At 36.7% G+C, this 27,766-nt stretch overlaps 1 protein-coding gene across 1 annotated transcript; it reads right to left on the reverse strand.

Annotated features, from left to right (window-relative positions):
• Positions 1–588: 588 nt before the first annotated feature.
• On the reverse strand, positions 589–27,079 carry DGLUCY (D-glutamate cyclase). The gene is made up of 13 exons (XM_065636300.1): positions 27,059–27,079; positions 26,059–26,164; positions 23,043–23,196; positions 22,176–22,374; positions 20,428–20,578; positions 18,788–18,910; positions 16,288–16,485; positions 14,043–14,303; positions 13,441–13,540; positions 11,537–11,685; positions 6,865–6,984; positions 5,540–5,691; positions 589–905 (listed from the first exon to the last, which is right to left on the reverse strand). Exons 2-13 carry the CDS (start codon positions 26,153–26,155, stop codon positions 762–764), a joined length of 1,848 nt encoding a protein of 615 aa, XP_065492372.1. The 5' UTR covers positions 26,156–26,164; positions 27,059–27,079; the 3' UTR covers positions 589–761.
• Between the last annotated feature and the right edge of the window lie 687 nt (positions 27,080–27,766).

Genomic DNA, 27,766 nt, shown 5'->3' on the forward strand with positions numbered 1-27,766 from the left:
ATTTCTAAGCACGAATCTTTAATCACTATTTACATATTTAATTCATTTATTCTTAACAACAGGATACTCTGAAATGTCTACTTTTCTGTATTACCCAGAAAAGGACAAAATATATAAATGGCAAACTACTAATAGGAAGGTGGCAACTGGTACAGCCCGTCCTTTATATGGGAGGTCTGCAACGCTGCCATGCACTTCATGAGCTCAGTTAAAGTTCTCCCCTTATCTCCTCACGCTTCCACGAACTCTCCATCACCATCAGACGGCAGCATTGGAGAGGCTCCAGGACACGTGCATGGGAGCTGTATTTAACAACTTTCACTGCTGTAACACTGGGGTGGTTTGTTTTGAACCTCCCCCCTCCCCTGCAGCTGCTTTCCCCACCATAAGGTATTTTTAAATCTGAGTTGCTGCAAGAGTTACTTCCTGTTGCAGTTACGAGGTTAGTAAAACAGGAACAGCAGTGCAATAATATTTCCTTTTAATAACAAGCTTTCTTTGTAAAAGCCAGATCACTTCTTAGTATATAATATCATTTAATATCCATTATAAAATTACAGAAAAGAAAGGCAGACCAAATCAGCACAACAATATCCCCCTCTCACTTCAGAGATCTTGTAAGGGTAACAATGAAAGGTCGTGTGCAGCCAAGACATCAGAGATGAAAACTCATCTTTTTCTGATCTTTTAGACCTTGTGAGAGCCCAGAGAATAATGACATTACATGGGAGCAACTCTTGATACAGAAATCACGGGCACAGTCACTGCTGCACTTCTTGCAGGAGCTTTTCAATCAGGAGCGAGTGGGTGGTGTAGAAGGGCAGCCCATCCACTTCCATTTCTAGACTGGCAGTTTTTCCACTGCGGACCCCATGCTGCACAAGTGTTTTCAGAAGCTTTTCTTCCTTAAAAACACAAGAAGTAGAATATAATTAAAATCCTGAGTCAGGCAAGTATTCATCAAGATCTTTATTTTTATTCTGGAGGAGACTGACCACATCCTTTGTATTTATTTTGACAGCAATTTGCTAACACCCTTTTGTTTTCCTTCCCAAAGGATGTGTGTAGCATCTGGAATATAGGGGGTATCAAAAGGCTTGTATTCTTGGCTGCTACTTAAGTACTGAATGATATTATTGTTCTCCACACTCCCTCAAACAGCCCATTAGTGTCAATTCAGAAACATGAATCCTTTTTTGCCTGGTTTCAAGTTTCTATATTGCACAAATTAGAATCAGAGTGAACCTCCACCCAAAGCATCTCAAGAACCTACCTGTGGTTTCCCCAGCATAGCAGCTGGTTGCAGATGCATTTTTAAAGAAAAAGAACAGAAGCGAAAGAGGGTGCATCAGGAAAAAAGGTAACAGAGGGTACCTGAATGGGCTGCATGATCGCTTTCCTTTTCTGTATCTTCTGTGAGCTCTGCCTGCCTTTTGCTCTCTGTCCTCTTTCTAACTTTATGAGCTTTCTGGTTGGTTAGGAAAGGGACAAGTGAAAAAAGAAAACCCTAAAATTGTGCTTCCTTGGGATTCTCTGAAATAGCGTATACTTTGTTTAGAACTGCAACTCAATTTCATGTTTATAACAGTTATTTGCTTGCATAACAGTAACTCAAGCAGATAAAAAAGCATGTTCCAAGCTGGGCTGTTAGAGTGCATAGAGGGAACAAAACCCTCAGTTGTGAGCTATGGGCCAGTTAGCATTGCGGTATGAAAAGATGGGATAAGTCAGCTGTGAAAAAAACACCAGGTCTATGAGCAGTGAAATTAGAAGACCTGGTTTCAAAGGGATGTATGTTTAGTATAAACTGCTTTGCTTTTCATTTGACATGAAATGTACACAGTAGAACTCTTTCTGTTGTTCTAGCACTTAATGTAAAGATAATTTATTTCTCTAATTCTGTTAATAAAAATCTAAGAAAAATCAAAAGCCTAGTCACATCTTGGCTTCCCCCTGCCCCAAACCTGTGATAATTTACATAAGACCTGGAAATATTCATATACTTTTTTTTTTTTTTTTTTTTCCTTTTCTCTGCTAGGAATGCCTTCCCTGGTCCTTGATCTACTGTTCTCTTTTGATTTGTGCAAGACCTGTTTTGATCGAAACTGCTACTAAAACAGCCCTACTGGTGTCCTTGACAAACAGTTTTATAGGTTTAAATACTTCTTGTTTGATATTCCCATACAATAATATCTAGCAAAGTCTTTTATCTCCTGAACACAAATTAATGATGAAAAAATTATCAAGTTAAAATGACTAATATTCCCTTATGAAATGTTAGTTGTGTTGTTGGGTTTTATGGTGGTTTGTTGTGGGTTTTTTTGGAAGATTTCCAAACCATACAATTTCATACAATAGCTTTAGAGCTGAATTTCGACACAATATGGTTGTATTTTACATAATACAGTATATGGCCCAAATATAAACATTTCTGAAAGAATTAAAGCATACTTTGCATGGTCACTTAGCAGAGACTTTAGTATAACTTGGTAACTTGCTTTCTGAATGTCCTTTATAAAGAAATGTTTTCTATTTCCTGGTAAAACATCTCAGTTCTTAGCTGCAACAAAGTTAAATGAAGCACTGGTGTTCTATTAAAGGAAAAATATGCATAGTTACATAGTGTCAGTCCTGCCATCATGTAACAATACAGCAATGATACAGCTATTTAAGGAAATTATCTGGCTACACTGGTAGCATAAAAAGTGCTACTTTGTAGTTTATAGAATATACACATCAGCTTATAATCACCTGAATGAACATATCTATAAATGCAAATATAAGCACCTGGTCTTCCTGCATGACAGCGGTTTTTCTTAGCACTGAGTAGTTATATGCGAAGTGGGAAATTAGATCTCCTGTGTCACAGAAGAGACACCTGAACTGGATACATAAAATGTAATTTCTATTTGATTTGTTTCTCCTACATTATTTACGTTAGGGCTCTCTGATCTGCTTACCTGGGGAAAAAAGACCTGCTGGCTTAATACTACATAACTGTGCCTGATAAATTGAATTCTGTCATCAAGTGCTGTTGTTTTCGTTTGTAAGGAACATACAAAATATACAGTACACTTCCTTAGCTGTAAAGTAATGCAATTTGCTCACAGTTCTCTCTTTAGTAAATAATTATGTTGGGAGTGGGGTAACCAGAAAAACAATCAAATTAATAGAAAAAGAGCTTGTTAATTGGCACTTTCTTAAAGGAAAAAAACCTCAGTTATGGATGACAATGCTGATAGAGAATACTAGAACAAATGTCACATCTTTATATATTGCTCATTTATAAAGTAATTAATATTCTTACAGGTCATAATTTCAAAATAAATACTATACAGTTTATTTCTTACCATTAATGAAGAGTTCAGTAAAGGAACAACTGCCTGATATACTAACTTGGTTCTGAGATGCAAGGAAACGCAGACTTGACAGTAAGCATTAGCTCTGTTTGGATATATATGAATTAATATATTTCCCTACAGTCACTTTGGTATAAAAGTACCATACCCATCTGAAAAATGCAACCAATATTATATTAACCAACTTAATTATGATTCAACTCCACAACTGAAAAGTAAGTAAAGATTGTTTAGATCAAATTGTTTCTTGCTCATCGCGTTCTCAACAAGGAACAAGTACTTTGCAGCATCTCTTATTAAAATTTATGTCCAGGCTAATCCATGCACGTAGAACAATCCTAGTGCTCGGCCAGTGGGAATGGGGAGCTCCACAGCTCTGCTGTGGTTCCTTCCTGACCCAGCCTCAGCATGAGGCTGCAGAGAAAGAACCTTTGTGTTCCAGGGGAAAACCTTCATTTAGCAACTATGACCTATAGTTTTCATGGGAGGAATGCCATTTTTGGAAGAAAAATAAAACACATTACAAGAAAGCTGTTTGGTACTTAGGCACTCCTTCAGATGCCTTCTTTCCAGCTACAAACATCAATTTGAATATGTGTGGTGGTGCTCTTCATCTTTCTAGGGTAAATATTATAGCACTAAAAGAGGGCAGAAAGTAGTCATATAAACATAAATGGTCTGATTTTTTTTAATACTAATGGAGTATGTGAACACTAAACACTGTTCACTGCTGCGTGATTTGTAATTAAAGATATCATATTCTCTTGACAGACATCTTGTAATTTTCTCTCCTCCACAAAACTCTTTCCATTAATTCTGTCTCGATAGATGTTAGTATTGCACTTTCACTAGCCCATTACTGGGTCATTATCCATATTCCCAGCTGTATAGCTTAGTAAAATAAAAACAAGAAGGATTTCCTGTACACAACATCACATTTAATTACAGGGTCTCATTACCAGGATTTTTGATCGTAGTTGCTTTTAGGATATATTAATTTAAAGCGTAAAACCAGTAGATGTAACTGAGAAAAAAAAACATTGAAAAGTGATTATTTTTGGCAAAGATTGCACCGAAAGGTGCCATATGCTCGGATAAGTCAAAGGATAAGTGGCTATATGGCTATGCTAAACCTTGAGATCAGTTTCAGTTTTATGACCTTTAGACAAAAAAATCAAAATAGCAAGAATTTTAAAAGTAAGACCTACTCTAAAATACTTAAGAGGTGCTTTGTTGGAAATCCATGCAGAACATACTGTCACCTCAAGAGAAATACTCCGCTGTTGTGGGCAGTACCTGTGGTAGATGGATTACATTTTCCTTAGTGTTCTCAGAGGTCACAAAATCGCCAGTTTTGTCCAGGTCTTTATAGAGTTACTCTGATAATAAAACTGAAGTTTGAAGTTCCTAAGGTACTACAAATATTGTGGAACAAACCTTACTTGATCGTTGAGTGTGCTTTTATTTTTAAGAAATGTGAAGTTAAAAATAGAGCCATGTGCTTAGCAGGATGAGCACAGATCACAGTCATTTCTCACCCCTCTCAGTTATTTTACTTTTTCTCAGTCTGAAACCTTTGCATTCCCAGAATATCACACTGCTCAGGCTTGCATTAGTGAAAACACCTTTAAAAATATTCATCTGCAGTCTTTCTCCAACTTCAGTTTAGAAACATTGAAAAGTAATTATGGAAAGGAGCTAACATAACTAGAAAAGGTAGAAAGATCAGAAGTAAGGTGCAAAGATCAGAAGTACGGAGTGGCTTCTGTATCAGGACTGTGACTTTTGATTTTGGAAGACAGACATCTGAAGGAGGATGTAAGAGAGATTTATAAAATCATGAACGATGCTAAGGAAGTGAACAGGGAATTTTAATCACTGATTTGCAATACAAGGATTTCTTGCACTGCCCATAAAACTGTATCACTGTCTTGTGCTTGAAGTCACATCACACAAGTACATTCATTTTTGAGGATTTTTATGTTCAATCTGTCTTGAATCCTTTGCGGAATATTGTAAGTACAGTGTTGCTGCTCATTCACCACTGATTCCCAGAAGTCACCAAAAGACCACGTGAAGGTAAAACCATTGAACTGCACTTGGCAGGATTCAGTGGCTGGTGGCTGATTTCATCTACATGTCATGAGCAAGTCACAACTCCTTGGCCCTACAGAAATCACCTTGGTCACTGATGGAAGCGCTGACAGCCAGACCATCCTCTTCGACAACTGTGGGAACCCAACAGCTTTCCTCAGATAGCGGTCATGTATTTCACAAGTGCTGAGAATATACAGAGCACAAGCAATGGCGTAGCCTCCCCAGTTAGAGACCCCTGCAAAAGAGTGACACCAGGAAACAAAATTGTGAAAAAACCAACAATAGTTGTCGCAAAAACACCCAACCTGCTTAAGTCACTAGGCATGTACAGCTGAGTCTCATGTCATGACGGTGAAATGGAACATGGATATGAATTAAATATTGATATGACTTTGAAATGCTTGTTTCAGAAATACACAATTGCTTAACATATTAAAATGTTTTCAGTAGCATTTCGGGTTGAATTTCTGCAAGTTTCCATCTAGCTTAGTTTGTGGTTTGTCTTGCCAAGAAAGCAAAAATTCAGATGGGCATGGTCTACAACACAATTCCACTTGGCTTAATATGAAGTCCATGAACCGTGAGGAGCTGTGCTACAGCTCAGTACCTTTTGCTTTCAACCACACAGAGGTAGAGGATTTTAATAAAGTATCCTAAACCAGGTAAATTTTCACTCATGTCAGGTTTTAAAGCAGAATGCTGTACTACTGCAGAGAATCCCTTTTTGGTCACAAATAATGACTGATAAAAGAGTTAAGCTATTTTAAAAGATACAAAGCCATGGAGAAACTGTTTGTGTCTTCATGATGCATTCTTGGTGTCAGTATTATATACAAAAAGATATTCTAACATAATTAATATCCATACATTTTCTGAATGCTGCTATCAAATCAGTCCACCCAGTCTTGTTTGACAGCTTCTTTGTCAAGAGTGTATTGGAGAGCATTAGATTTGAAACTTGCTTTGAGAAGTTATCTCTGTTGCCTGATACCTTTTCCAGAGATGCTGAATAGCAAAATTTTCAAAAAGCGTGCAAGTTCTTTTAGTGTATGTAGTTTTCTACATTAAAACATGTCCAAACCTCCACCTCACTTCCCTTTGCAGGGTGTGACAGTTATTACTTAAGGTGCAATTTTTCAAGAATATTCAGGATTTACCCAATTATTGACAATTAAATGCACTTTCTTAATGGCACATCCTCAATTTTCAGTCATTCCTACTGGAACTGTAGTTGTCTAACTATTTAGAAATTAGACATAATACAGAGACAGATTTGTTTGCTAATGATGACTTACTTGGTCATATAAAAAAAGGGCCAATACGAATTAGTTGGAAAGACACGTGTTGTTTTCCTGTCAATTCCATTCTCAAACATCAACACCTTCCCCACCCTCCAAAAATCCCTTACCAGCTACAATAGTAAAATCAGCTTCAACATCACAAGCTATAACATCTCCATTTTTTATGTGCTTCTTTACAGCATCTTTTACTTTGCCCATTCCTAATTCATTTCCTCCATCTCCAACACCTTAATTAAAAGAGAAAAAGACCAAATGAGTATGAACGCAACATATGACTAACAATCCATTTAGAAAGCAGATGGTGTCTTCCCCAGAGTCTCAGTGACAGCTGATGGCTCTATACAAGACGGTTTATCCTTTTTAATCAAAAGTGTCTAAAACCAGAAGACTGAGGCTGAAAGCATCACCTGTAAGTGTATCTATGCAATAGATGCTGTACTGGTGCAGGCAAAAGAAATAAAAATTCTCAAGTGGTCATGAACTGCAGACAGAATTAAGATAGTTAACTTATGGAAGGCCTTAAATGAGTTTTTGATATAATGCATTATCATAAGTACATTAATACCAGTAGAGAAAGGAGATAGAAAACTCCACAATACACCTGAGAAATTAGTCTATGATTCTACAATAAAGCAAGCATAGAAAACTTCAGTGTGTTAAAAGCTCTAATTAAATAAAGGTACTAAAAGTAGCAATTATTGCAGAAAGATAAGCAAAAATAAATGTAAGGACTTTGGCAGAAGTAGGACTTACTGCGCTGGCAATCTGTTTTATACATATCACTATCATCGTGCCACAGTGTACAAAGACCCCAACCCTGTGTACTATTATTGTTTTCATTTTTTCTAGTAATTTATGAAAAAAGTAGCTAGTGTGGGGGTTTTTGTTTTGTTCATATATTCAGGATGTGGGGCCTGGATTTTTGTCGGTCAAGGAACAGTCTCAGTGACTTCAGTAAAATCAATGGGACTTATTTCAGGAAAATTCTAGGCAACCCTATGTTTGGGACATAAAATTGTCAAATGTCACTTAGAGATCTGGAGATGAGGATAAGATATAAACTAGCAGCTTTCATGAAATCTGGATAGTACCTTTAGTCTCTTATCAATGTGTAAAAAACCCCGAAACAAACAACAACAACAAAAAATGAACAAAAACCACAAAAGCAAAAACCACGCACAAAGAAAAAAATCCATCTATTGAAATGGAAATTAACATTTCTCTTTCACCTATTAGTCTAAATGGCATTTTCTCAAGTTTGAAAATTTTATAGAAAAAAACTAGTTAATGTCTGGGAAACAGAACAGTTAGGAGCTCCAAGTCCTCACTGGAGTGTACCATCTTTGAATTTGAAATGTGACTGTGCTCTAATACATAGAATGTGTTACAGGAGAGAAATTAAAGGATTTATAATTTACACTTCAAGCTCTGGAAATTGATAAATTAACACTTCTGGTAACTGCATAAATATCTCACAAAAGTCTGTAGCAAATTTCTTCTTTAAATGAAATGAAAATTTATTTCTCAACAGCAATTTTTTATATAACTCGTCAAGTCTAAATAGTCCAGGGGAGCATAACTGAGTGACACATAACTTATGTAAAAGGATTTGCCATGAAACAGCTACTCTCTTATCTGCTTTGATAATCTGTTCACATTTATTTGGGTGTTGGGATTTAACGGTGCTTTCTAAAATCTGTGTGTTGATAGTACTTTTCAAATAGGTGATGACACAATCATGGTGCCTCTGTCATCATACAAATATGATAGTTACTACTGTTTTGTAAGAATCCACACAATGTTTTGATTATTCAAAATCCAAAGTTTTGCTCTTAATATTATTTTAAAAGGCTAAAATGAATTCCTGTCCTTTGAAGATCATCAACAGCTGCTTTAACTGAATGATACTAATCCGTTGCCTTGGGGTGGTTTGTATCAGCCTTGCTTTGCTGTTTCTTGCCTTTGTGGAAGTCCTGTCCCCAGGACAGTTATGCAGCCAGTAGATATTCTGGTGTGGATGGATCCCATCAGCACTACACTGGGGGGAAAAGAACACCACACTAAAAATGCTCCCACACCTTCTCTTTTTCTTCTTCCTCTACACATGGGCAGAGCCCTACATTTTACTCTTCATTTCCAGAGTGAGCTTCACCTGACAAAACGCAGCCACCTACCCATGATCCAGTCAGCTGGACTTCTTTGAAAGTCAGCAGAGAGGAACAGACCCTTCAAACACTCCATTCACCTCACCCGAGGCAGACGTCTCAAATATAGACGTCTGAAAATAGACAAGATGAATAGCTTCTCCTAAAGAGCTGAGCGCTTTCCAGGCAGGGGAAAAATAGTTCTCTTGGATCTTCCACACAAGTTTTCACTGACTACATTGTTTTCTGAAACTACATTCATGAAAAATGCAGGAAACGTCAGTCTTCTCTGCTAAAAAATCGTTTATATGAAAGAGAAACAAGTGTGACCACATTTTTTCATGCAGTACTTTCGAAAGCTTTTCATTAGCTCCTCTATAAATAGCATATAACCGTGTCATTGTATGACAGCATGTAACAAATGTTCTAATATTTCCACTCTCCACCTACTGACACAGCACTTGTTGCAACAGAGAACACTACATAAAGGCTTCTGTAAGGCTGAAAACTTGATCTTTCTAGTCTCCTTTTCTAGTTTATAACGTTATCCGAGTAGTCCATCCTAAATGGATGCTGTACAATATTTGCATTTTGTTTTGGAACTAGACTTATGCCTCCAAATTCCAGCTGACCGTGAAGAAAATAAAAGATAGAACTACTGGAAAAAATTTATCATAATCAGTAGTAATAAATTATCACCAGTAATGAGAGACAAGACGCAAAGGCCACAGCCCAGATTTGTGCCTTGTTAAGCTAGGCTTTGCAGAAATACCTTGAGAAATCCAACAGCCATCCCAAGAAATTGTAATCAAAGTAAAGAAACAGACACAAAAAGTTAGTGTAATAAGCAAAGTAAGAAACGCTAACTATGTAACGGACGATGTAAGGAAAAATTACATTGTTTTTCTCCAGACACTCAATTAGTTCTCCAGAGTAGAATATCCACATACTCAAATTCCACAGGAGATCAGAGCAGACACCTTCATTGTTTTTTGAAGCCTACGACTTGTTAAATCATGTTCTATGCAGACATCTCTTTAGAGCAATGAGACAAAGTAAATCTGGATTGCTAGTTCTTCCTCATTCACAAGCTCGTGGTAGTTTTAATTAACGACATTTCATAGTATGTTTGAACATCTAGAGAATGTTTAAATCAAACTAAATTCTGCTGAACAGATTCAAATTCCCAGTGTGCAGAACACTCTAAACTCCACCAAATCAATAATATACTTTGAGCTGCTCTGCGAGATATTTTAAGAGATAAGGGTATTTTTATTAAAGGAATCAGGATGTGATATTACATAAGCAGCTGGAGAGACCAAGTCCTTGTATTAACAGTCTAAAATTAGAGATAAAATAATTGAAATTAGCTGCAGCAGGTAAAGCTCTGAGGGATTTTTCTAAACATCTTTATGAAAGAGAGCTTTTCCTATCCTTATTCAGACAATCTTTGGCTTCTCTGCTGAGATTGCCAACAGAGTGCCATCTAGAGTGCTGCTTTTCTGAATGTTGAAACTTACTCCTTAGGAATAGGAGAAAAATTTGAATTAAATCTAAGTAAAATGTACTGCAAGTTTTAACATAAACAAAAAATGCCAGTGAACTCTTCTGCTATACAGCTTTCTGCAGCAAGTCTTGAAATTCTGTGAAAACATTTGAAAACCATCGCTACTGAAAAGTAAAAGTTCCAGTGCTTTTGGTAATACTTAGGAGTGAGTCCACAGCACTACAAGAAGAAAAAAAGCCAGATCAGCAGACATGTTCTGATGTGACTGACATCAGACTGGGCACTTATTTCTAATTTTGTTTCTAATATTTATATAGATTATGGATCACCTAACTGTGTTTTGGGCCATGCAGTGTAGCACAAAGCATTTGATTGTACAAGGATGTTGCACAACACTTTATTTATATATGGGAATCCTTGATCTATAGCATATTCTTTTGAAACCAGACACAAGTCAATTTTCGGGAGAAAAAGGACTATCAACAAACGAGAGGAGCACTGCGTTGATAACAGCACTCTTATTAGACGTATTAAGTCAATGCTAATGTAGGCTTGGCAGGAAGGACAACGTACTCCTTTAAAGCTTATAATTGCATATGTATCTTTTGTTAGAGAAGGCACTATTATAATATGTAGAAATTTGCAATCCCTGCTCAAGAGAATGTACTGCTGAAAGGCAATATAAACCAAGATTCTGTCCATACTGCTGTTTCAACACAGCAATCATAGAAATAACTCTAATATTTTAATGTGTAATGTCTCCATTCAGTAGTCATTTGCTGTCTATGATGCCTTTCATACACAGAATACAGAATAAAATCAGTATCAAAAACTACACTTAGAGAAACATGTATGCACACCAATGTATAAAAAATACACACACCTGGGCTTGCTTTTTTGCCCTTAAATACATTTGAAATCAACTCCTTCATTTTTTTGGTTCTGAGAACCCTTCAATAGAAACCTCTACATTTTCTCCAGCAACAGTCTCTAAATTCAACCGCAACAAGCAGCTGTAGTCCACACATGGCTATTCAGCACCTGCCTCCTGCTCCCCTTCACTTCCAGTAAGAGTTCTTGGTCTATGCTTCTCTTGCTTCTGAGAACATAACACAAGCTCACACATACCTGTTGTTCTGACTCCTGGAATGGTTTGTGCAGCTAAAAATAGCTCGTCGATGGGATCCACCAGATGTTTAATGTTAACTTTCCTGGCATTGTAATAATTGCCATCAGCAGCCATCCCAGCACGCTCGATTGCTATCAGGTGATCAAATCTGGTTAGAGACAAGTGGAAAAACAGAGTCAAAGCTGTGATCCTGACACAGCAAACTCTTTTGTTGGCTGCTGCTTCTGTTGTGCTGGGTTCCGCTTTTTGACCATCTGGGATTCAAGGTAAAACACGGATACTGTTTCATTTTTTCTGATTGTAGTTCTCTACAGTTTATTTTCAAAGGTTAGTCCAGTTTCCTTATAGCTTTAATGCAACTGCCTCAAACCACATTTGCCACAAAGAAATGGAGAAGTTCCTGAAATCCTTTTAACCAGCAATCCTTTGGGTCAGCCATCTGGCCTTGCTCTGTTTCATATTAAAATACACTATATCTTGTAAGACTAGTATGTCTCTGTGTTTTCAAAGAAAACAAAAATGCAGCAAGTTAATGAACATCCAAATCCTTGTTAATGTAAATATAGTATCTACTTAAAGTACATTGCTTGGCAAATGTTCGTTTGTTTCCAGTTAGGGAATTTTTTTTGTTTGGGTCTTTAGATTTGGGGGATTTTTCTTTAAGTCTGTGGCTGTTTTGCTATTTATGAAAGTAGACAGATGTACTGCAGATGTCCTACATTTTAAGCAGAATTTTAGCACTCAGTTCTGCCACTGTATGTTAGAATTAAATTACTTTGCTTCTGTTTCTTCAGTTTTGCTGTAAAGAGGTTACTAATTCTGCTGAATTACTTTATGTTTTTGTGGGTGGGTATCTACAGTGACTGCAGAGATCTTAAGCAGGTTAGTCTACTTTAAACACTTTAGCTTTTTAGAACTGTGGGATCAATTGAAACAGAAACTGGCTGTAACTATATTATGCACGGCTATAAACCACACTTTTAAAGCAATCATAAAAATGAAGATAGTATCATGCACATAAATATAGCAGACAGTAACTTGTGGAAAGAAATGGGAACTGAATAAGTTGATGAAGCAAATAGCAGAGTGAAATATCTTTTCATTAGAGAACAAACCGAAAGCAATGACATTAAAATGCTTTACAAGGAAGATCAATAGAAATGAGCAATGTATGCCTAATTAAAGGAAATGTAAGCTGCCTGTTAAGTAATGAAATGTGTGTACATCTACTTAGCAAATTCTGCAGTGCATTAAGCCTGATCACATGCTTTGTATAAATCTGAATTTTTGGCCAACGTTGTATACTCAACATTGAATATACAGAGAGTTCAAATCAATATTGAGAAGTGCATGCATACATCTGTAATTTTGGCTTTGGCTGCCTAAAGACAATAGGATGTTCACTTCCACACTATTACAAACACATGATGTTTCATCAGATCAGATTCCCCAGTTGTCAGACTTGAGCCAAAGCTCTAGAAAGTGAACACCGTACACAGCTCTTTTCCTAGCTTTTTCCTTGACTCTGACATAATACTTCTCCTTTCTGATTTTCTCACTGATTTAAAAGCTGGTAAAATAATGAATTTTGTGTGTGTATATATCCACATCTATGGAATAACAGCTGAAAAGCTCTTAGAATTTTTTCAGAGGAAAACAGCTATTGATTTATGAAGTACTGTTTCTTTTTTTGTACTCCAGAAATGCATAATTGCAGAACAACATGGAATTCTGTACTCTGTATGCTCCAATACCAATGTTTCACTTCGAAGTTTATTCTGTCCATTCCAAGTCTGAAGGATTTACTTGTAGCCATTACACCTTCTTAGATCATAGTCATTATTTTTATTATAACTTCACATAGTAGAGCTGTGACCTGTTCTCAAAAACTGAATACACATACCTAGGTCTTCCAGGATTCCCATTCTCACACAAAAATGCTAAAGCTGAATCAGCACTTTCCTTTTGATAACTCAATAGAGGGACAGGTCTCTTCAGGACTCCTACAGGAAAACAAAACAAAATACAATTCAGATGCTACGTACTTTTTTGTTTGTGTTTTTTTTTTTTTGAGATGTGTTTGAGTAACTTTTTTTTAAGGAAAAAAAAAAAGAAAGCAAAACAGTTGTGATAGTAAGGACTCAATGTTTTTACACGGGTCTTGATAAGGTTGCTGCATCCTTAAATTAAACTTGTTTGGTTGCTAGTGCTAGTAAATGGGACCTTGAGATAGAAAACAGGCCTACAAGAATAAGAACAGACATCCAGAATTAATCACAAACAGCTAATCCAGAATCAGTACCCAGACATGTGAACATTAACTTGATGCCAGCTAGGTTTAACAGAATGTCATCATAGCAACACTGGTCAGAGTTTAAAAGATGAACTCTGGTTCATTCTCTGGAGGAAAAAAAAAAAAATCCTGTACTAAGTGGCAGTGAGATTAACTGAAGCAAACCTTGTCTCAAATTGGCAAGATAAAAACTGAACAAACATGTGTCTTACCTAGTTGAACAGCCTCTTCAATAATCTTTTTATTCAGATTCATGGCTCTCTGGTCTGTTACTATGGCAACCTCTTTCTCCAAGGCCTGCAGCATAGCTGCAACAGCCAGGGCTCCGGGGGGCCCGTCGTTCTCTTCTGGTGGATCATAAGTGAAGTGGGTAGGAAATCCAGTTGTTATCAGCACTGACCGAGCATGGGAGAGGGACAGGGAAGCCTTCAGCAGCTCGTCTGGGCGGTGTAGATGAATTATACCCCGGTCTCCTAAAAAAGTGTTTTTAAAGAGAGCAGTACACTTCAATATATCGTTCTCCTTTCAAAGATTCTGTGTGGGTAAACCTGCATACTTTAGTGACATAAAATGGGTTTTTAAAAAAAAAAGGAGAAAGAAAAACCTCTGGTCAAGGCAGGAATTGGGGCAGTTTCCTCAGGAAGCCTAGGAAGGCTTAGGATATGAGTAATGAAGATAATGGGCTGTGCTTCCAGGTTAAGAATTTCAGCTAACTGGCTTTTGAAAATTACTATATCTAGCATTTCTAGGTATTAGTGTAGATAGCTTTTTCTTTTTCTGTGCAATTATTGCTTAGTGTTTCCTTTCCTTTGGCCCTTTGCTTTCCTCTCAGTTGTGGTGACAGGCATGCTAGACCATGTTTAGCCACTGAAGCTAGATTGCAACTTGAGCATCCCAGATCTAAGAAGTTTTGATGCAGATTTCAGATGAGTAGGCTGGTCCTTTGACTCTTTTTAACTCTATTCCCTTAGGGAAGTGCTGCTTCCCAAATAAATTCCACTTAATGAAATGATTAACCACAGAAGTGAGGTTTCAGAGACATTGTAAGTTACCAGGGGACTTTAAAAACTCAATACAGTGGTACCCAGGTGATTGCTAAAAGATCTTGTAACACTTCATGTAGTAGAGAACCATGTTACCTGATGGTGAATATTAATAGATGTCTCTTCTTGTGGGTCAGTTCCTGAAGAGGCAATGCTGTGTTATCAGTGTATGTCTTTCATTGTTCAAATGCTTCCTATGCCCTTGCCCTTCCCTGGCACTCAGAAATACAAGCTGACAGTGCAGGAATGTGCGTGGGATGATAGGGAAGGGTAAGTCCTCACTATTGTTTTCTAGCCTCTTCATATCTTCATCTTTCTCACCTTCCCCCTGCACTTTTCTCTTTTTGCCGTCAATTTCCCCTTTGCCATTTCTCCCTCTGTTCCCCCTACATAACATTCGGGCGATATACAGACAGTGGACACAGAAAAAAGCTCTGAACAAAACTAACAGAAGCATGGAATATTAGTCTCTGAGAACTATACTCTCCCTTAGCAATAAAATGAGCTTACTCTTAGGTCCTGTGTTTTGCAGAGCATGGCATTGTGCCAAGCTGAACTCCAGGGAGTGGGAAAAGGAGAGGCCTTGTGAGCAAAAATAAACAGACCCAAACACACGCACACAGCCCAAACCCGGAGCTTGGGAGAGCTGGGCGTAAGCTGTTTTCCACTACTGCCTACAGAGGATTTCAGAACACTTATGGGAAACTGAGATAAGAATTTACAGCAAACAGAGGGGACTAATCCCGTGTGTATTTTAGTAATGGTTGTGCTATTCATTTTGCCTTTATTTCCCTCTCATCTTCCTTGTGCGCACATGCAGCCCTACTTCAACCTCCTGTGGTGATCAGGTTGCTTTGGTCCAACACACAACACCTCAGTGATGAATATGTTAGCAGAGCTTGATGTAATCCCACCCATCAGAGAGGAGTGTTTGAAAAGCACAGGCAACTACTAGAATTTTCTGGTAGGAGCATATGTAGCATATGTAAAGAAATGTGCTGTTTCCTCTACAGTGAATACCTGTGTAGCTGTTACCAGCGTGCTGAGTTGCCCTGTACTTTACATACCAACTTCAGTTTTATTCAGTAACAGTTCTTATTCCTTTTGGTCTCTCCAGTCTGCTATAAACTTTGATGCTTCTGTGTACTTTGTGAGTATCCAGTCATCAAGATCACATATTCCATTATCCACAAGGTTGAGTGGTTTTGGTCAGACTCTGACATTAAGTACAGTAACAGAAAAATTAAGACCTAGTTATATTAACTCGCTGTATTCCACAAAGAAATTTTAAAATCTTAAATTGCCTTTAGATTCTTGCTGTGTTCTTGAACTTCATCAATATCTAAAACCAAGCAGGATAGGTCATATCTTCCTCATAACAAAACCACTAAAGGAAGAGAGATTTTAGTTTTACCTGGATCTGTTCCAATTAGGGTCTCCAGTGTCTTTATCTTTTGGGCTGCTTCTGCTGACACCATGCTATAATGCAGAGGATTTTGAGAAATGCAGTGGACTTGTGGGACTTCTCTTGAGGATCTGACTGTGACATTGTTGTTCTTTAGGTTGGTAATGAACGTGCAGCCAGGAGAATGAGTAAATGCTAATGGAGCTCCTAAAATGGGTGAAAAAACTTCAGTTAAACACGTTATTGCAATATATTGAAATATCAGAATGATAAAATTACAAAAAGCTATTAAATTTAACACCACAGAGTCTCTGCCTGATGACACTTATATTATAAAAACAGGTGATATTTTAAGTTACATTCCAGCAATTAATACGCTTTGAGAAAGAAATTTATGCATATACATCTGAAAATGTTTTTGCTTTTGAAAAGCTCATGTGGATATTTGAGATCGGGTTTTTCTACAATATCCTCTTTGATATAAACTTGAGGCAATTTAGGAACTGAACACTGATACCCTCCAAGGAAGCCTGTTGGGAATTGGCAAGTCTGAAAATTGCATTTGATGTGCATGAAGAAAACTAGTGCATTGACATAAGAACAAGTTAATCCTTAAGTTTGCACAGTGTGCTGGTGATATTGTTTCTGTAAGAAAAAATTAACTTTCTGGGTTCTAGAGTGCTGGTGGAATCTACAGTCTCTCTCTTGTACCTTTGAATATCCTCGTAATATGATAGGACAAAACTATGTCAACTACTGCCTGCCGGCTAGGAGTAGTCCTTTATCAGATTAAGAAAATGGGGAATAACATCTCTGCACAGTGTCTTGCTGACCTAGCTAGGAGACCTATACAAGGAATAATGACAAAAGGTGACCAGTAAGCCTTAGCAAAGGGAAACCGAGTAGCATCTAAATCCCTGTTGAACAATAAGCTTATCTAGACCTGACAGCATAGTAGCTCCCTAAGCTGAAAATATTTGCTGTTGTTATACTAATTCCAGAAGTCTTGACCTAGATTATATTTGATTTGGAAAAATTGGTGTGTTGTTAGGTAAATCACAACTGGTACAAGCCAAATCTTACTTTGTTAGGATGGTGAAAAGGAAGGAGATATTTCTTTAAGAAGTACATATGTGTTTGATCAGTGCTAGATCTGTTGGGAGTCTATGTCTAGTTAATCTAAAAGCAGCTGGGGAACATGGTGGTTGAGGTTTAATATACCTCACCAAACCATGTGAGCAGACAGCTTGGTGAGAAGCTAGCAGATTCATCTAAAATATGGGTAATGTGGGTATGGCAGAATTTTAACTACCTAAATGAGAAATGAGCACAGAAAAGTACACACTGCCAAAAAAATCCTGGAATGCATTAATGACAACTGGCTTTAATACAGAAAAGGGAGATACAAACAAAAGTAAAAGCCAGCTCCAGGCAAAGGCAGGACAGACAGCTGCTTTGGGCAGCAGATTGTAGAGAGGCTGGCAAATTTTTTCTCTCCTTTTCCTGCAACAAGGATGCATGAGAAAGATGAATACAACTGCTGGAGAATACATGAAAGAGTGGGATTTTCAGTTTGGATTTGGGACTGGAGGAAAGGGATTGTATGTAAGAAAGAAAAAGAAGTCTGGTCCTAGTGCTGAACATAGTTACAGCAGGTGTTGAGAGCAGTTTAGATAAACATCTGTAAGAAACCACAAGGATTCAGCAGATCCTGCAAGCAGGACAAAGCAGATGACCTTCCAAGGCTCTCTCAGTTATGCTGCCTATGGTTATTAAGCTTCTTTTTTAGTAAGAACTACTATAAAATACAAGATTTCATTCCACACTAGTGATTTAGAGCATTATCTAATACTGTCACTATATTTTAGTTGCATTTTCTTGCCCTTTGTGCTCACACCTATTACAAATGACTGGATACAGTACAGGACAGCTCTGTGCAGAGGACAAAGCTTCATTTCTGTACTGTGTCACATTTTATCTTAGAACAAAACCTAAAAGCTCAAAATTATTTTCCAGGTCAATCCATTTCCACTTTGGAAAGATTTCTGGCTGCCTTTTTTGCCTTTTTTTTCTTTCTTTCTTTTTTTCTTTCTTTCTTTTTTCCATTTATTATTGTTTTACTGCAATGTAAAATATATATATATATATAAAATATTTTTAAAGGATAAGCTTAAAAAAGAATGCTTTTAACATTTTAGTTTTTGATAAGGCTTTGAAAGGACATTTTGATGTTGCTAGAGCTTTAGGTTTCTGCTTTTAAAATACTCAAACAAAAATGATGCAATTTCAGTAGTAACTTCCTTGAAGGCTGACCTGCATTTCACAATGGAAAATAACCCTGAGTTTTTTTGGTTTTTGTGGGGTGGTTTTTAGCTCACCCTAAAACCAAGCTTGCTGATCAGCCAACTTGTCCAGTCCACCTATAAAAAAAAAAAAGAAAAAAAAAAAGAAAAAGGTGAAAAAGAAACTGAAGGATAATTTAAAAAGAGTGTGCAAGTACAACACATACTGCAGCTGATGACGGCTTCTACTCCTGTTACTCCACAGGCCCAGAACACTGCAATATCACCAGGGTGAAGGTGAACTGGATCTCCATAATCTGGTTTGGAAAGATCTTGTATTCCCAGCAGACCTGGAATTGATGAAAAATAAATTGAGAGATTCCAATTAAGCAGTTCTAGTGCAACGCTGGGGAGTGAACCCCAAACATCATTCAATGACACTAAGCTGGAATTGCAACAGTAGCGAGTCCCACTGAAGTGACATATTTAGTTTGCCTTTCACTGCATGTCCCCAGAACCTGACCTGACTCGTTTTCTCTTTTTGTACTTGATGACATCAGTAAAAATGTATTCAGTTTATTTCTGCAACAAAACCCAAGCTAAGTGTGTATGCTGAGTTTCCAAGATATTATAAATCCTCTCTATCAACAGAAGAATTATATTCATAACACTTGCAAACAAGAATAAATGACTGCAATGCAAAACGGGTTCTTTCTAGAACGTGTTTTCTACTGCCTTAGCTTCCTATGGTCTTTAGCTAGAAACAAGCAACCACTCTTTTACCTCTCTGGGTTAGATAACTACATCTCACTCTTACCCAGCTTTCAATAAATTGCCTTTTGCTTTAGTCTAACAAGTACTTGTAATATTCTGGGTCATTCTGAGCTCTTGCTCTCTTCCCTTGGTTTTAAATTCTTCAGACACTTATATACCACTGTCTTTTCTGGAATTAATTTATATAATCTGTATATATAATACTTTACTCATTTCTGTTAAAATTAAATAGTGGAGACTCTCACTTGCCCAATCATCTCTACTCAAAGTAAGGACTTTTTACTAGTTCCTCAGCTTTAAGCACTCAGACCAAATATATTACTGGGGCGCACTGTTACCAATGACATCTCCTTCCATGCTCTGCAATGTGGTCGTTCTGCTTATGCAGCTCATGAGTCTACTGACTGACAAATTTCTGTCAGGAGAGGGTTGTTTGTTTAGGTTTTTTACTGTGACCCATCTTCATCTTACAGGTGTTTAGTTTGGGTTTGTTTGTTTGTTTTTAAACAACCTCCTATTTTATCTTCCCTGCCCCCCTTGCAAAGAATAGGCTTACACTTGTTTGAGCAGGATTTTTTAAAAAAAATATATATTCTTGTCATATTTCTATTTGTTCTGTCTTAAGTGTTGTGCTCAATGTATCCTATTTCAGTATTTTTAAAAATAATGCAGTATTTACTTTCACAGTTATCTGCTAAGATACAAAATGCATCCACACGTACTTCTCCCCATGCTGTCAATCATTTCTACCCTGTCACTTAAATCTCTGACAGCAAGACAGTATTCACATATAAATGAAAATGCATGCATTTTAGAAAAACATGATTACACTTTTTTAACAAAATCACCCCACCATATAACTTATCTGCATCAGTTATCCTTTATCCAAGAAATTTGAGCTCAGCTCATTCAAAACCTACTTTTTTTCTTTCATTTCCCACTCCCCCCCCCATTTCAGGTGAAACATTAGAAAGGATTAAAACAGAATAAATTGACTGGTGTAGGTATTTCAGTCCTAACACTTCCTATGGTTCCATCCTTCATTTTCATACACAGTAAAGTGCATGCAGAGTGAAACACGAAAAGCACTGACCAGGGTCACCCATATGAATTGGCGCTCCATGGGCTTCTTTTAATCCAGATGTTGCTTGAACAGCTGCTTCCAACTTGCTTTCCGGAACAGGTCTCATTGTGACTACTAAGTTGCAGCTAAAAGTAGAAACTCTGTAGCAAGGCACAGCTGTCTGGCAGTTCAAAAGGATCCAAGGTGTTAGCAGGAATATTGAATAATGCTTCAAAAGTATTAGAAGAAATAAGTCTAAAACTTTGTGCTGGACTTGAGTTTAGAAAGGCTGCATTCTAACATTAAATTTAAATTCTTAAAAAAAAAAAATTCTTAGCTTGCCACATTTTTTTGGTAAAATCCAGCAGTACAGGAGTGAAACACCCTGTTCTTGAGCTTCTTTGCAGAGATCACTAATATTTTCAACATTTTGCATTTCTTGCTCTGGCCCATGCAGCATACAGTGTGGTGAGCTCAGTGTTTTCTGAATATTGTCAGAAAACAACAGTGTGCTCTCTACAGAGAAAGGGAAAAAGCTTATAAGAAGTATCACAGAGCAACAAATCTACCTGGTGTGAATCTACCCTGTGTATGTGAATCCAGGGGAGCTGCTCTGTTACAGAATGCTCTGTAACCCACAAGGGTCAGGAACTCCTGCTGCCGGCAGTAGCCGCTTCTACAGAACTGGCATGTCAGTTCCACACATATGAAGTCTTTTGTGCCTCTAGAAGAGTTCCATGGAATCCATCATCCTCACTAACTGGGATGCTAAAGCACTTTTTCTATTTAGAAATAAAGCAGTCTGGTTTTTTAGAACAAAATGTCTGATATCTGAGTTGCATTTGAACATAAACAAGATATGCAGACAGAGCGGTATAGAAAATGTTCATTAACAATCGTTATAACAAAAATCATACCTGTCACTGAAGAAATGTACTGTACAGTTCTTCACAGTATTGGCGTGCTATAATCTATGAAATTTTCTCAATTCAGAAATTGTAAAAACGGATAAATAGTTGTATTTTGTTTCTTTAAGCTTGCTAGAAGGACTCACGCATGAGATACTTTTGTACCTTCATTTTGACCAGGAGTATAAAAAAAAAAGTGTGAAATGATAACACTGAAAACAATAACCTTTCACTCATAGAACAGCATCCAAATTATATGGAAAAGGCATGCAGATGGGTACTGAAGTGTTCTTAATACTAAAGGGCCTGCCTACTGGAGCCAGAATTATTCTAGAACTTCCGCTGACACTAAAATCTGCACTATATAAACTTTCTGAGCACAGTTATGATTTTCAATGCTGTTGTAGATACCTCAAGTCTTTGGGAACATCTTCTGTCCCAGGTCTGGTTTCATAGCAAATATGCAGTTTAGAGGCTCTGCTCTCAGAGGAAAAACCCAAATGTGGCTGTCATATGTGCAGAAGAAACTGCTACTGTAATGGCTCATAAAAGGAATATTCCTACTGCAAGCCAGAGCTGGTATGGAGAGCAGGACATGTATAAAGACCATTCAGAATAGTGCGTGGGTCACCGGCTGACACATTGAATAAAAAAGCAGACTGGTCTTGCAGGAAGTTGAGAAAAGCACTGAACTGAGGCTGAGCATATTTTACTCTGTATTTTTATGCACTCAGCACTGGCACATGCGTGAAGTTACTATGCAGGCAGGAAAAGAAGTTCTGATTTTGAGCAATAGGTATATGCAAGTAATGTGAATATGGGCAAATACTCAAAGGCAAGGTTATGCAAAGACTGTGTGTGTATACTTACCTTATACATGCTTACATTACATTTTTGCTCAACATATCTCACGGGAATGCCAACACTTTGGACTGCTTTCTCAAATGAGAAGCTGCAGTCTAAATAAAAAGCGACCATGTCCTTAAGTTGTTCGGAATACTCCTTTAGGCTTTTCAGTGATCCAGTGCAAGCTCCATGCTCATATATTCTGTACTGTAGGCAGTCAGTTCTAGTGAAATAAGAAATTATCACAGCTTTATTGTATTTTTTTGGAAACAAGATTGTTTTTATTTACATTAATCCAGCATCAAACCACAAGGTACAGCTTACTTTATCCATTTCTTTTCTGAGTAACAATGAAACAAACACATGCAAAACCCCCAAAACACCTTACTCTGCACAAAAACAAGCCAGTAAACAGAATATGTTAGAGTTTTGTGTTTTATAGGTAAATGTCCCTTATATGTATCTTGCCTCAGGGCTTCAAAAATTAGAGAGCTGTTTTAAGTCTTGTTTTAAGCATTTACTACAGGAGTACATCTTCTACATTTCAGAGACCCTACAAGCATCAGGTGGTCATCATGCCCGCATTACTGCTCGATCAAACAAAGGTAAAACCTTATTATTTAATTCTGCTGGCTCAGACTGCAAAATATTTAGAAATTACACAATTTTACGTTTGTATTAGAGGAACACTGGTAATAGTGACAATTACTATGTTTCTCAAGAACAAGATGATTAGGCTGTTATGCACCGTTTTCATTCAAAGGTATAACTCCGAGGAAATAAGCTTGTTCAAAATGTACAACAGTGTGAGCAGACTGTTCCCTAAGATCCTCCTAATCACCACCAGCGTTCACTGCAGAACTTTGAGAAGCAGAGTTGGTCCGTAGTTACCTGATATCAGAACCACTGCTCAGAGAAGGACATTTCCAATCACCTGGTTTGCTTCGGTACAGCAGTGGCAGGGCTCCATCATTTGCATGGCAAAACTTCTCAAAGTCATCAGCCAGGGACTTGTGCAAAATCACGACACTGGCCTGTTTATAGCCTGAAATTGTGGAAAGTAGGAAAGACTGGTTATTAATTCAGGTTTTTGTTTGTGAAATAGTAACCTTTCTGTATAGATTTCTTTAGATGGTCTCTAAAAATTACCTAGAGGCAATTTTTGGTTCTGAACTCCATAATTAAATTAAACAACATTTTAAAATGTTTTAAAAATCATAGCTAGATGTACTCTGTATGTGAAGTTGTTCACAGCTAATAAAATAGTTAGCATACATGGGTAGTACTAGAATATGAAGACAGCATAATTACTTTAATATATACTTCTTTTAATTTATACATAAATGTAATTTATTACCTAACCTGGGAAATTAGTATTGTATAGGAAAATGCTTTACTTTGCAAATGTTAGTACAGAGCCAAAGAAAGGCTTTCAACATTTTTCTTCACTTAATACCAAGCTATAGATCATGGCCAGTCCAACACTAAACGCCTGGTATCTTGATGCTATGTAGCCCATTCTTTAGAAGTTTGTTGGCTACAGAATTTTACTGTGGGCTGCAATTTAACAGACATAATTACAGCTTGGGAATAAACTCTTGCCTGTCACACTGAGTCTCAGTTGTTTCTACCATTTCTAATTAAAAAACCTAAAATGAACTGAACTGCTACACTTTCTTCACTTGGAATCAACTTTGATTTTAAATGTTTTTGACTGCTACCATGCAATAGCTTCTAAAGACAGGAACATTTTTGCAATGGGTATCAATGAAGAAAGCTCACATTCATTCATTTAGCAAAAATGGATTTTCTAAAGAGTTGTAGTTAATACCAATGCCATTTTTATTTTCCTGCATGTAAACACCAGCTGTTCAAATACAGAGTGCAAATTTGGAGTACAACTGGTCTGCAGTGTATAAAACTGCCTATTAACAGTCCCTAACTCCCATAGTGATACTGTCTTGAAAAGTTATTGCTGTGTCTGGTATCAGACAGGCGAGTAAGAGGCTGCATAGCAGCTCTCACTTTCTTCAATACTGCAGTAGTCTGTCATCCAAGAGGGAATCATTTAGTTGAAATGAATGATCTACCTTAAAAGGCTGTAGAAAATCAGTTTAATCTTACTCTTGACCAAAGCCAGCAAAGAACCCAAATATAAAATTCTATTCCTTCTGGAAAAATGCAAAGCAAAGGCTGAAGTAAGCATGAATTTGCATACTGAATGTGCCCACAAACTGCTCTCTTGGGAGAACGCAGCACAAAAATTCATTTTATTACTAGCAAAAGTTACTAAATACAGAAACAGTTTCTTGCTAAATACAGAAATACATTTTCGTTAAATAAACATACTAAATGTACAGCTGAATAAAATACCACATTCAGTTACCTCTCAGCTTCACTCCTCATCATCCACGTGAAATCTGCAGGCACTTTTTACTTTGCTGGTGATATCCAAGAATTCTCAAAAAATTGTTTTAGTCAGTGCATTGAACTCGGACAACACTGAATTTAAAATACTAGGCACATCTGACAGACTGAATCTGTAGGTAACTTCCAGGTATTCTATAAACTCAGGAAGCTTTGCTATAACTCTTTGAGACTTTTATTGTTCCTCCTGATAACTATCCTTACTTTCTTTAGAGATGAAAAGATATTTTTTCACTTCCCATACCAGCTTATGCATATACTTGCATTATGCAGCCATCATTATGCATAGATTCATGAGTGACGTTAGTGAAGCTGGACATGCTGATCAAACCATGCATTAATTCATCATGCTCACGTCCCAACTCAGAGAAGTTTAGAAAGAGTTTTTAAATTTTTTGGTGAATGACAGTGAGGGCAGTAAGAAATAATTATTTTAGTAGTATATCACCCAATAACATAAAATAATTTTAAGGATTCTCAGAAACTCCAGTTACCCTAGGTTTTTTAGCCTTTGCATAATGGACCTGTGTGTTCGTGGCTAGAATTCGGAACTTTTTTTGTATGTAAGCAATACTTTTTTCAAACGTTAAAACCACTGCAGCAATACACGCACTTAAAAATACAGTTAGGGCAAACTGCAGATTATTAACATTATAACATGTTTTCCATTCATATTTTTCAACTTATGTATTGATGGAAAAGAAAACTATAATTTCAAGACTTACTATGCTTCTATAAAGCGACCCTTAATGTTCTTATGTTATACTAATTCTAGTTCATATGGATTTGTTGATCAATTACTTGCTGCAGTATTTAAATTGTTACATTTCAAAGTTGATCAGAACAATGACACAGCCTTCTCTGCTTCTGTAGAAATCCAGCTATGAGAGGCAAGACAGAAATCAGTTTTCCAGATATCTGAGTATAAAACTATTTTTTCCCTCTCCCTTATTGCTGTCTTGCTGAATCAGTAACTTCCAACTTCTGCAACAAATGAAGCAGAAAATCACTTCTGTAACTATACGTCTGTAAATTTTCCCCAAAGTGTATCCAATATACTACGTAAAGCAAGGTCTCTGTGAAGAACATAGTATGTCATGCTACAAATGTGACAATAATATATTCAGGAAAAGCCAGATTTGGTTAAAGAATTTTTCAGATATTTTCTGCATTCATAATTTCTCAATGACATAACTGGGAGCTGATGATGCACTTACAAACATTGAAAACAAAGTCCATGTACTTTACTCAGGTAGGATAATATATTTTCTCTGACTTACCTTTACGATTTAACAACACAGTGTCAGGTGCTTACAATGTGATTTCAAAAACACCCAAGTGACATTAGTCAACATTTTCTTCTGTTTTACTTCAGTGTTTTTGATATTCCTACATTCCTTCACAAACAAAAACCGAAACCACATAGCTATGCATCTAAAATGGATTCACTTTAATGCTTAGACCTCTTAGGTTTACTTACCCTCCGCCATCCCAGAAATATTACTGAGTCTGATGCATTGAATTATTCTTCTTAGCATATGGGGAAAGAAAGATTTCAAGCCTCCTGTCAAAATCATTTCTTCAGCCTGAACAGAAAGATAATTATAAACACAAAGCACCTTTGTGTTTTTGACATTTTAAATTCTGATTTTCTGGAGAACTTAGCTTAAGTTTCTTCCTTGTGCTCCACCAAAGTTATTATCACTGAGAAATTCTAAGTTATAAACCAAAAGGCAGATCAAAGTCAAAAGGTTATTTCACTGACATTTTATGACCAAATGCAAACTGTATCTTTCAATAAATAAGCCAGAGACATGCACTTTAACATTCAGGATAATATGCAAAGTTTTGCTGGCCTATAATGTAAGAAACAGATTTCTTTCCTCCCTGATACATATTCATTTCCTAGAGTACTCACTTTTCCAAAATTAATTGTAACTTCAACATTGCAAAAGCACAAATTGATTAAACTACCAAGCTATAATCTGTAATATTACATCTCTCTTAAAAATGCTTGTAGACAATTAGCAATGCAACCTTGCGGTAAAGAGGGAACTATATTCAGAAAATGTCATTTTAATACATTCCATGCATATTATAATTCCCAAATATTAATTATATAGAAGTTAATACTCCTGTGGCTGTTCTTGTGCTGGGAAAGCAGACATAGAGTTGTTTAAGTCACTTGTCACACAATCCAGAGTGGGAACAGAGATAAGTACCCTAATTACACTCAATGTCTGATTCTCCTTTTACATCTTTTGGAGATATAAGGTATCTTTTTTCTGCAATCTAGTCGAAGTTCACACAAAGCTTTTCCCTCAACCTAAACTACCTAATAACTAGAAAGGGTTTATTACATGACTACTAGGAAAAAATAAAAGATAGCTCAGGGTACAAAAATAACTTGGCTGCTTATGATTTTAACCTTTGTCACTTTAAAGAAACAGAACTGTCCTCCAAGTAATCAAACTACCAGCCTCCAGGTTTTGCTTTAAATCAGAAGAATGACATCCCTTGATGTCATTCACAAGAAGTAATAAATATGATAGAAACTGTGCTGCTTTTTTAAAAAGATACCAGTAAATTAATGTACAATGAGATGTTACAGCCATCTAGCAAAAGTTAACTTTTCTGTTAAAGTTTCACAGTTTTTATACTATAACTATGATAGTACAAAATTTCACTCTCACAGTGGAGTGGAATAAAAGTAGAAACACTTTATTGTGAAAATTTATACCTCTGAGCAACTCATTCCTTAATTAACTTAGAGTAGTGATATGTTTTGACTGAAATTACACTCTTATCATAGGTTGTCTGTCTAAAATGTTTCCCAAAGCTTGCAGAATTCTGAGAGGTTAAGTTGGGTGCACTGAAATTTAGAGTAACCTTTGTATCTATTTTTAAATCTAAAGCCTTTATGTAACTTTGTCAGCTAAAAGAAATCAGTCTGGATTTTTTTTCAGAACTCTAACTTACTACTTTCTAACTCTTCCCATCTTTTCTGCTTTTACATTATCACTCCGTATGCTGCACAAAAAATAGTCTTCATTACAAAATCATGAACGATTCCAAATACAAACTTTAAAGATAACAAGAAATTGGATTTAGAAATATAGCTGAGCTCTAATCCAGGCCTATAAGTGTCAATTTAAGACACATTCTTCTTACTGCAAAACTAACTTCTA

The sequence above is a fragment of the Caloenas nicobarica genome, chromosome 5, assembly GCF_036013445.1.
Source record: "Caloenas nicobarica isolate bCalNic1 chromosome 5, bCalNic1.hap1, whole genome shotgun sequence".
In the NCBI taxonomy this organism is placed as follows: domain Eukaryota; kingdom Metazoa; phylum Chordata; class Aves; order Columbiformes; family Columbidae; genus Caloenas; species Caloenas nicobarica.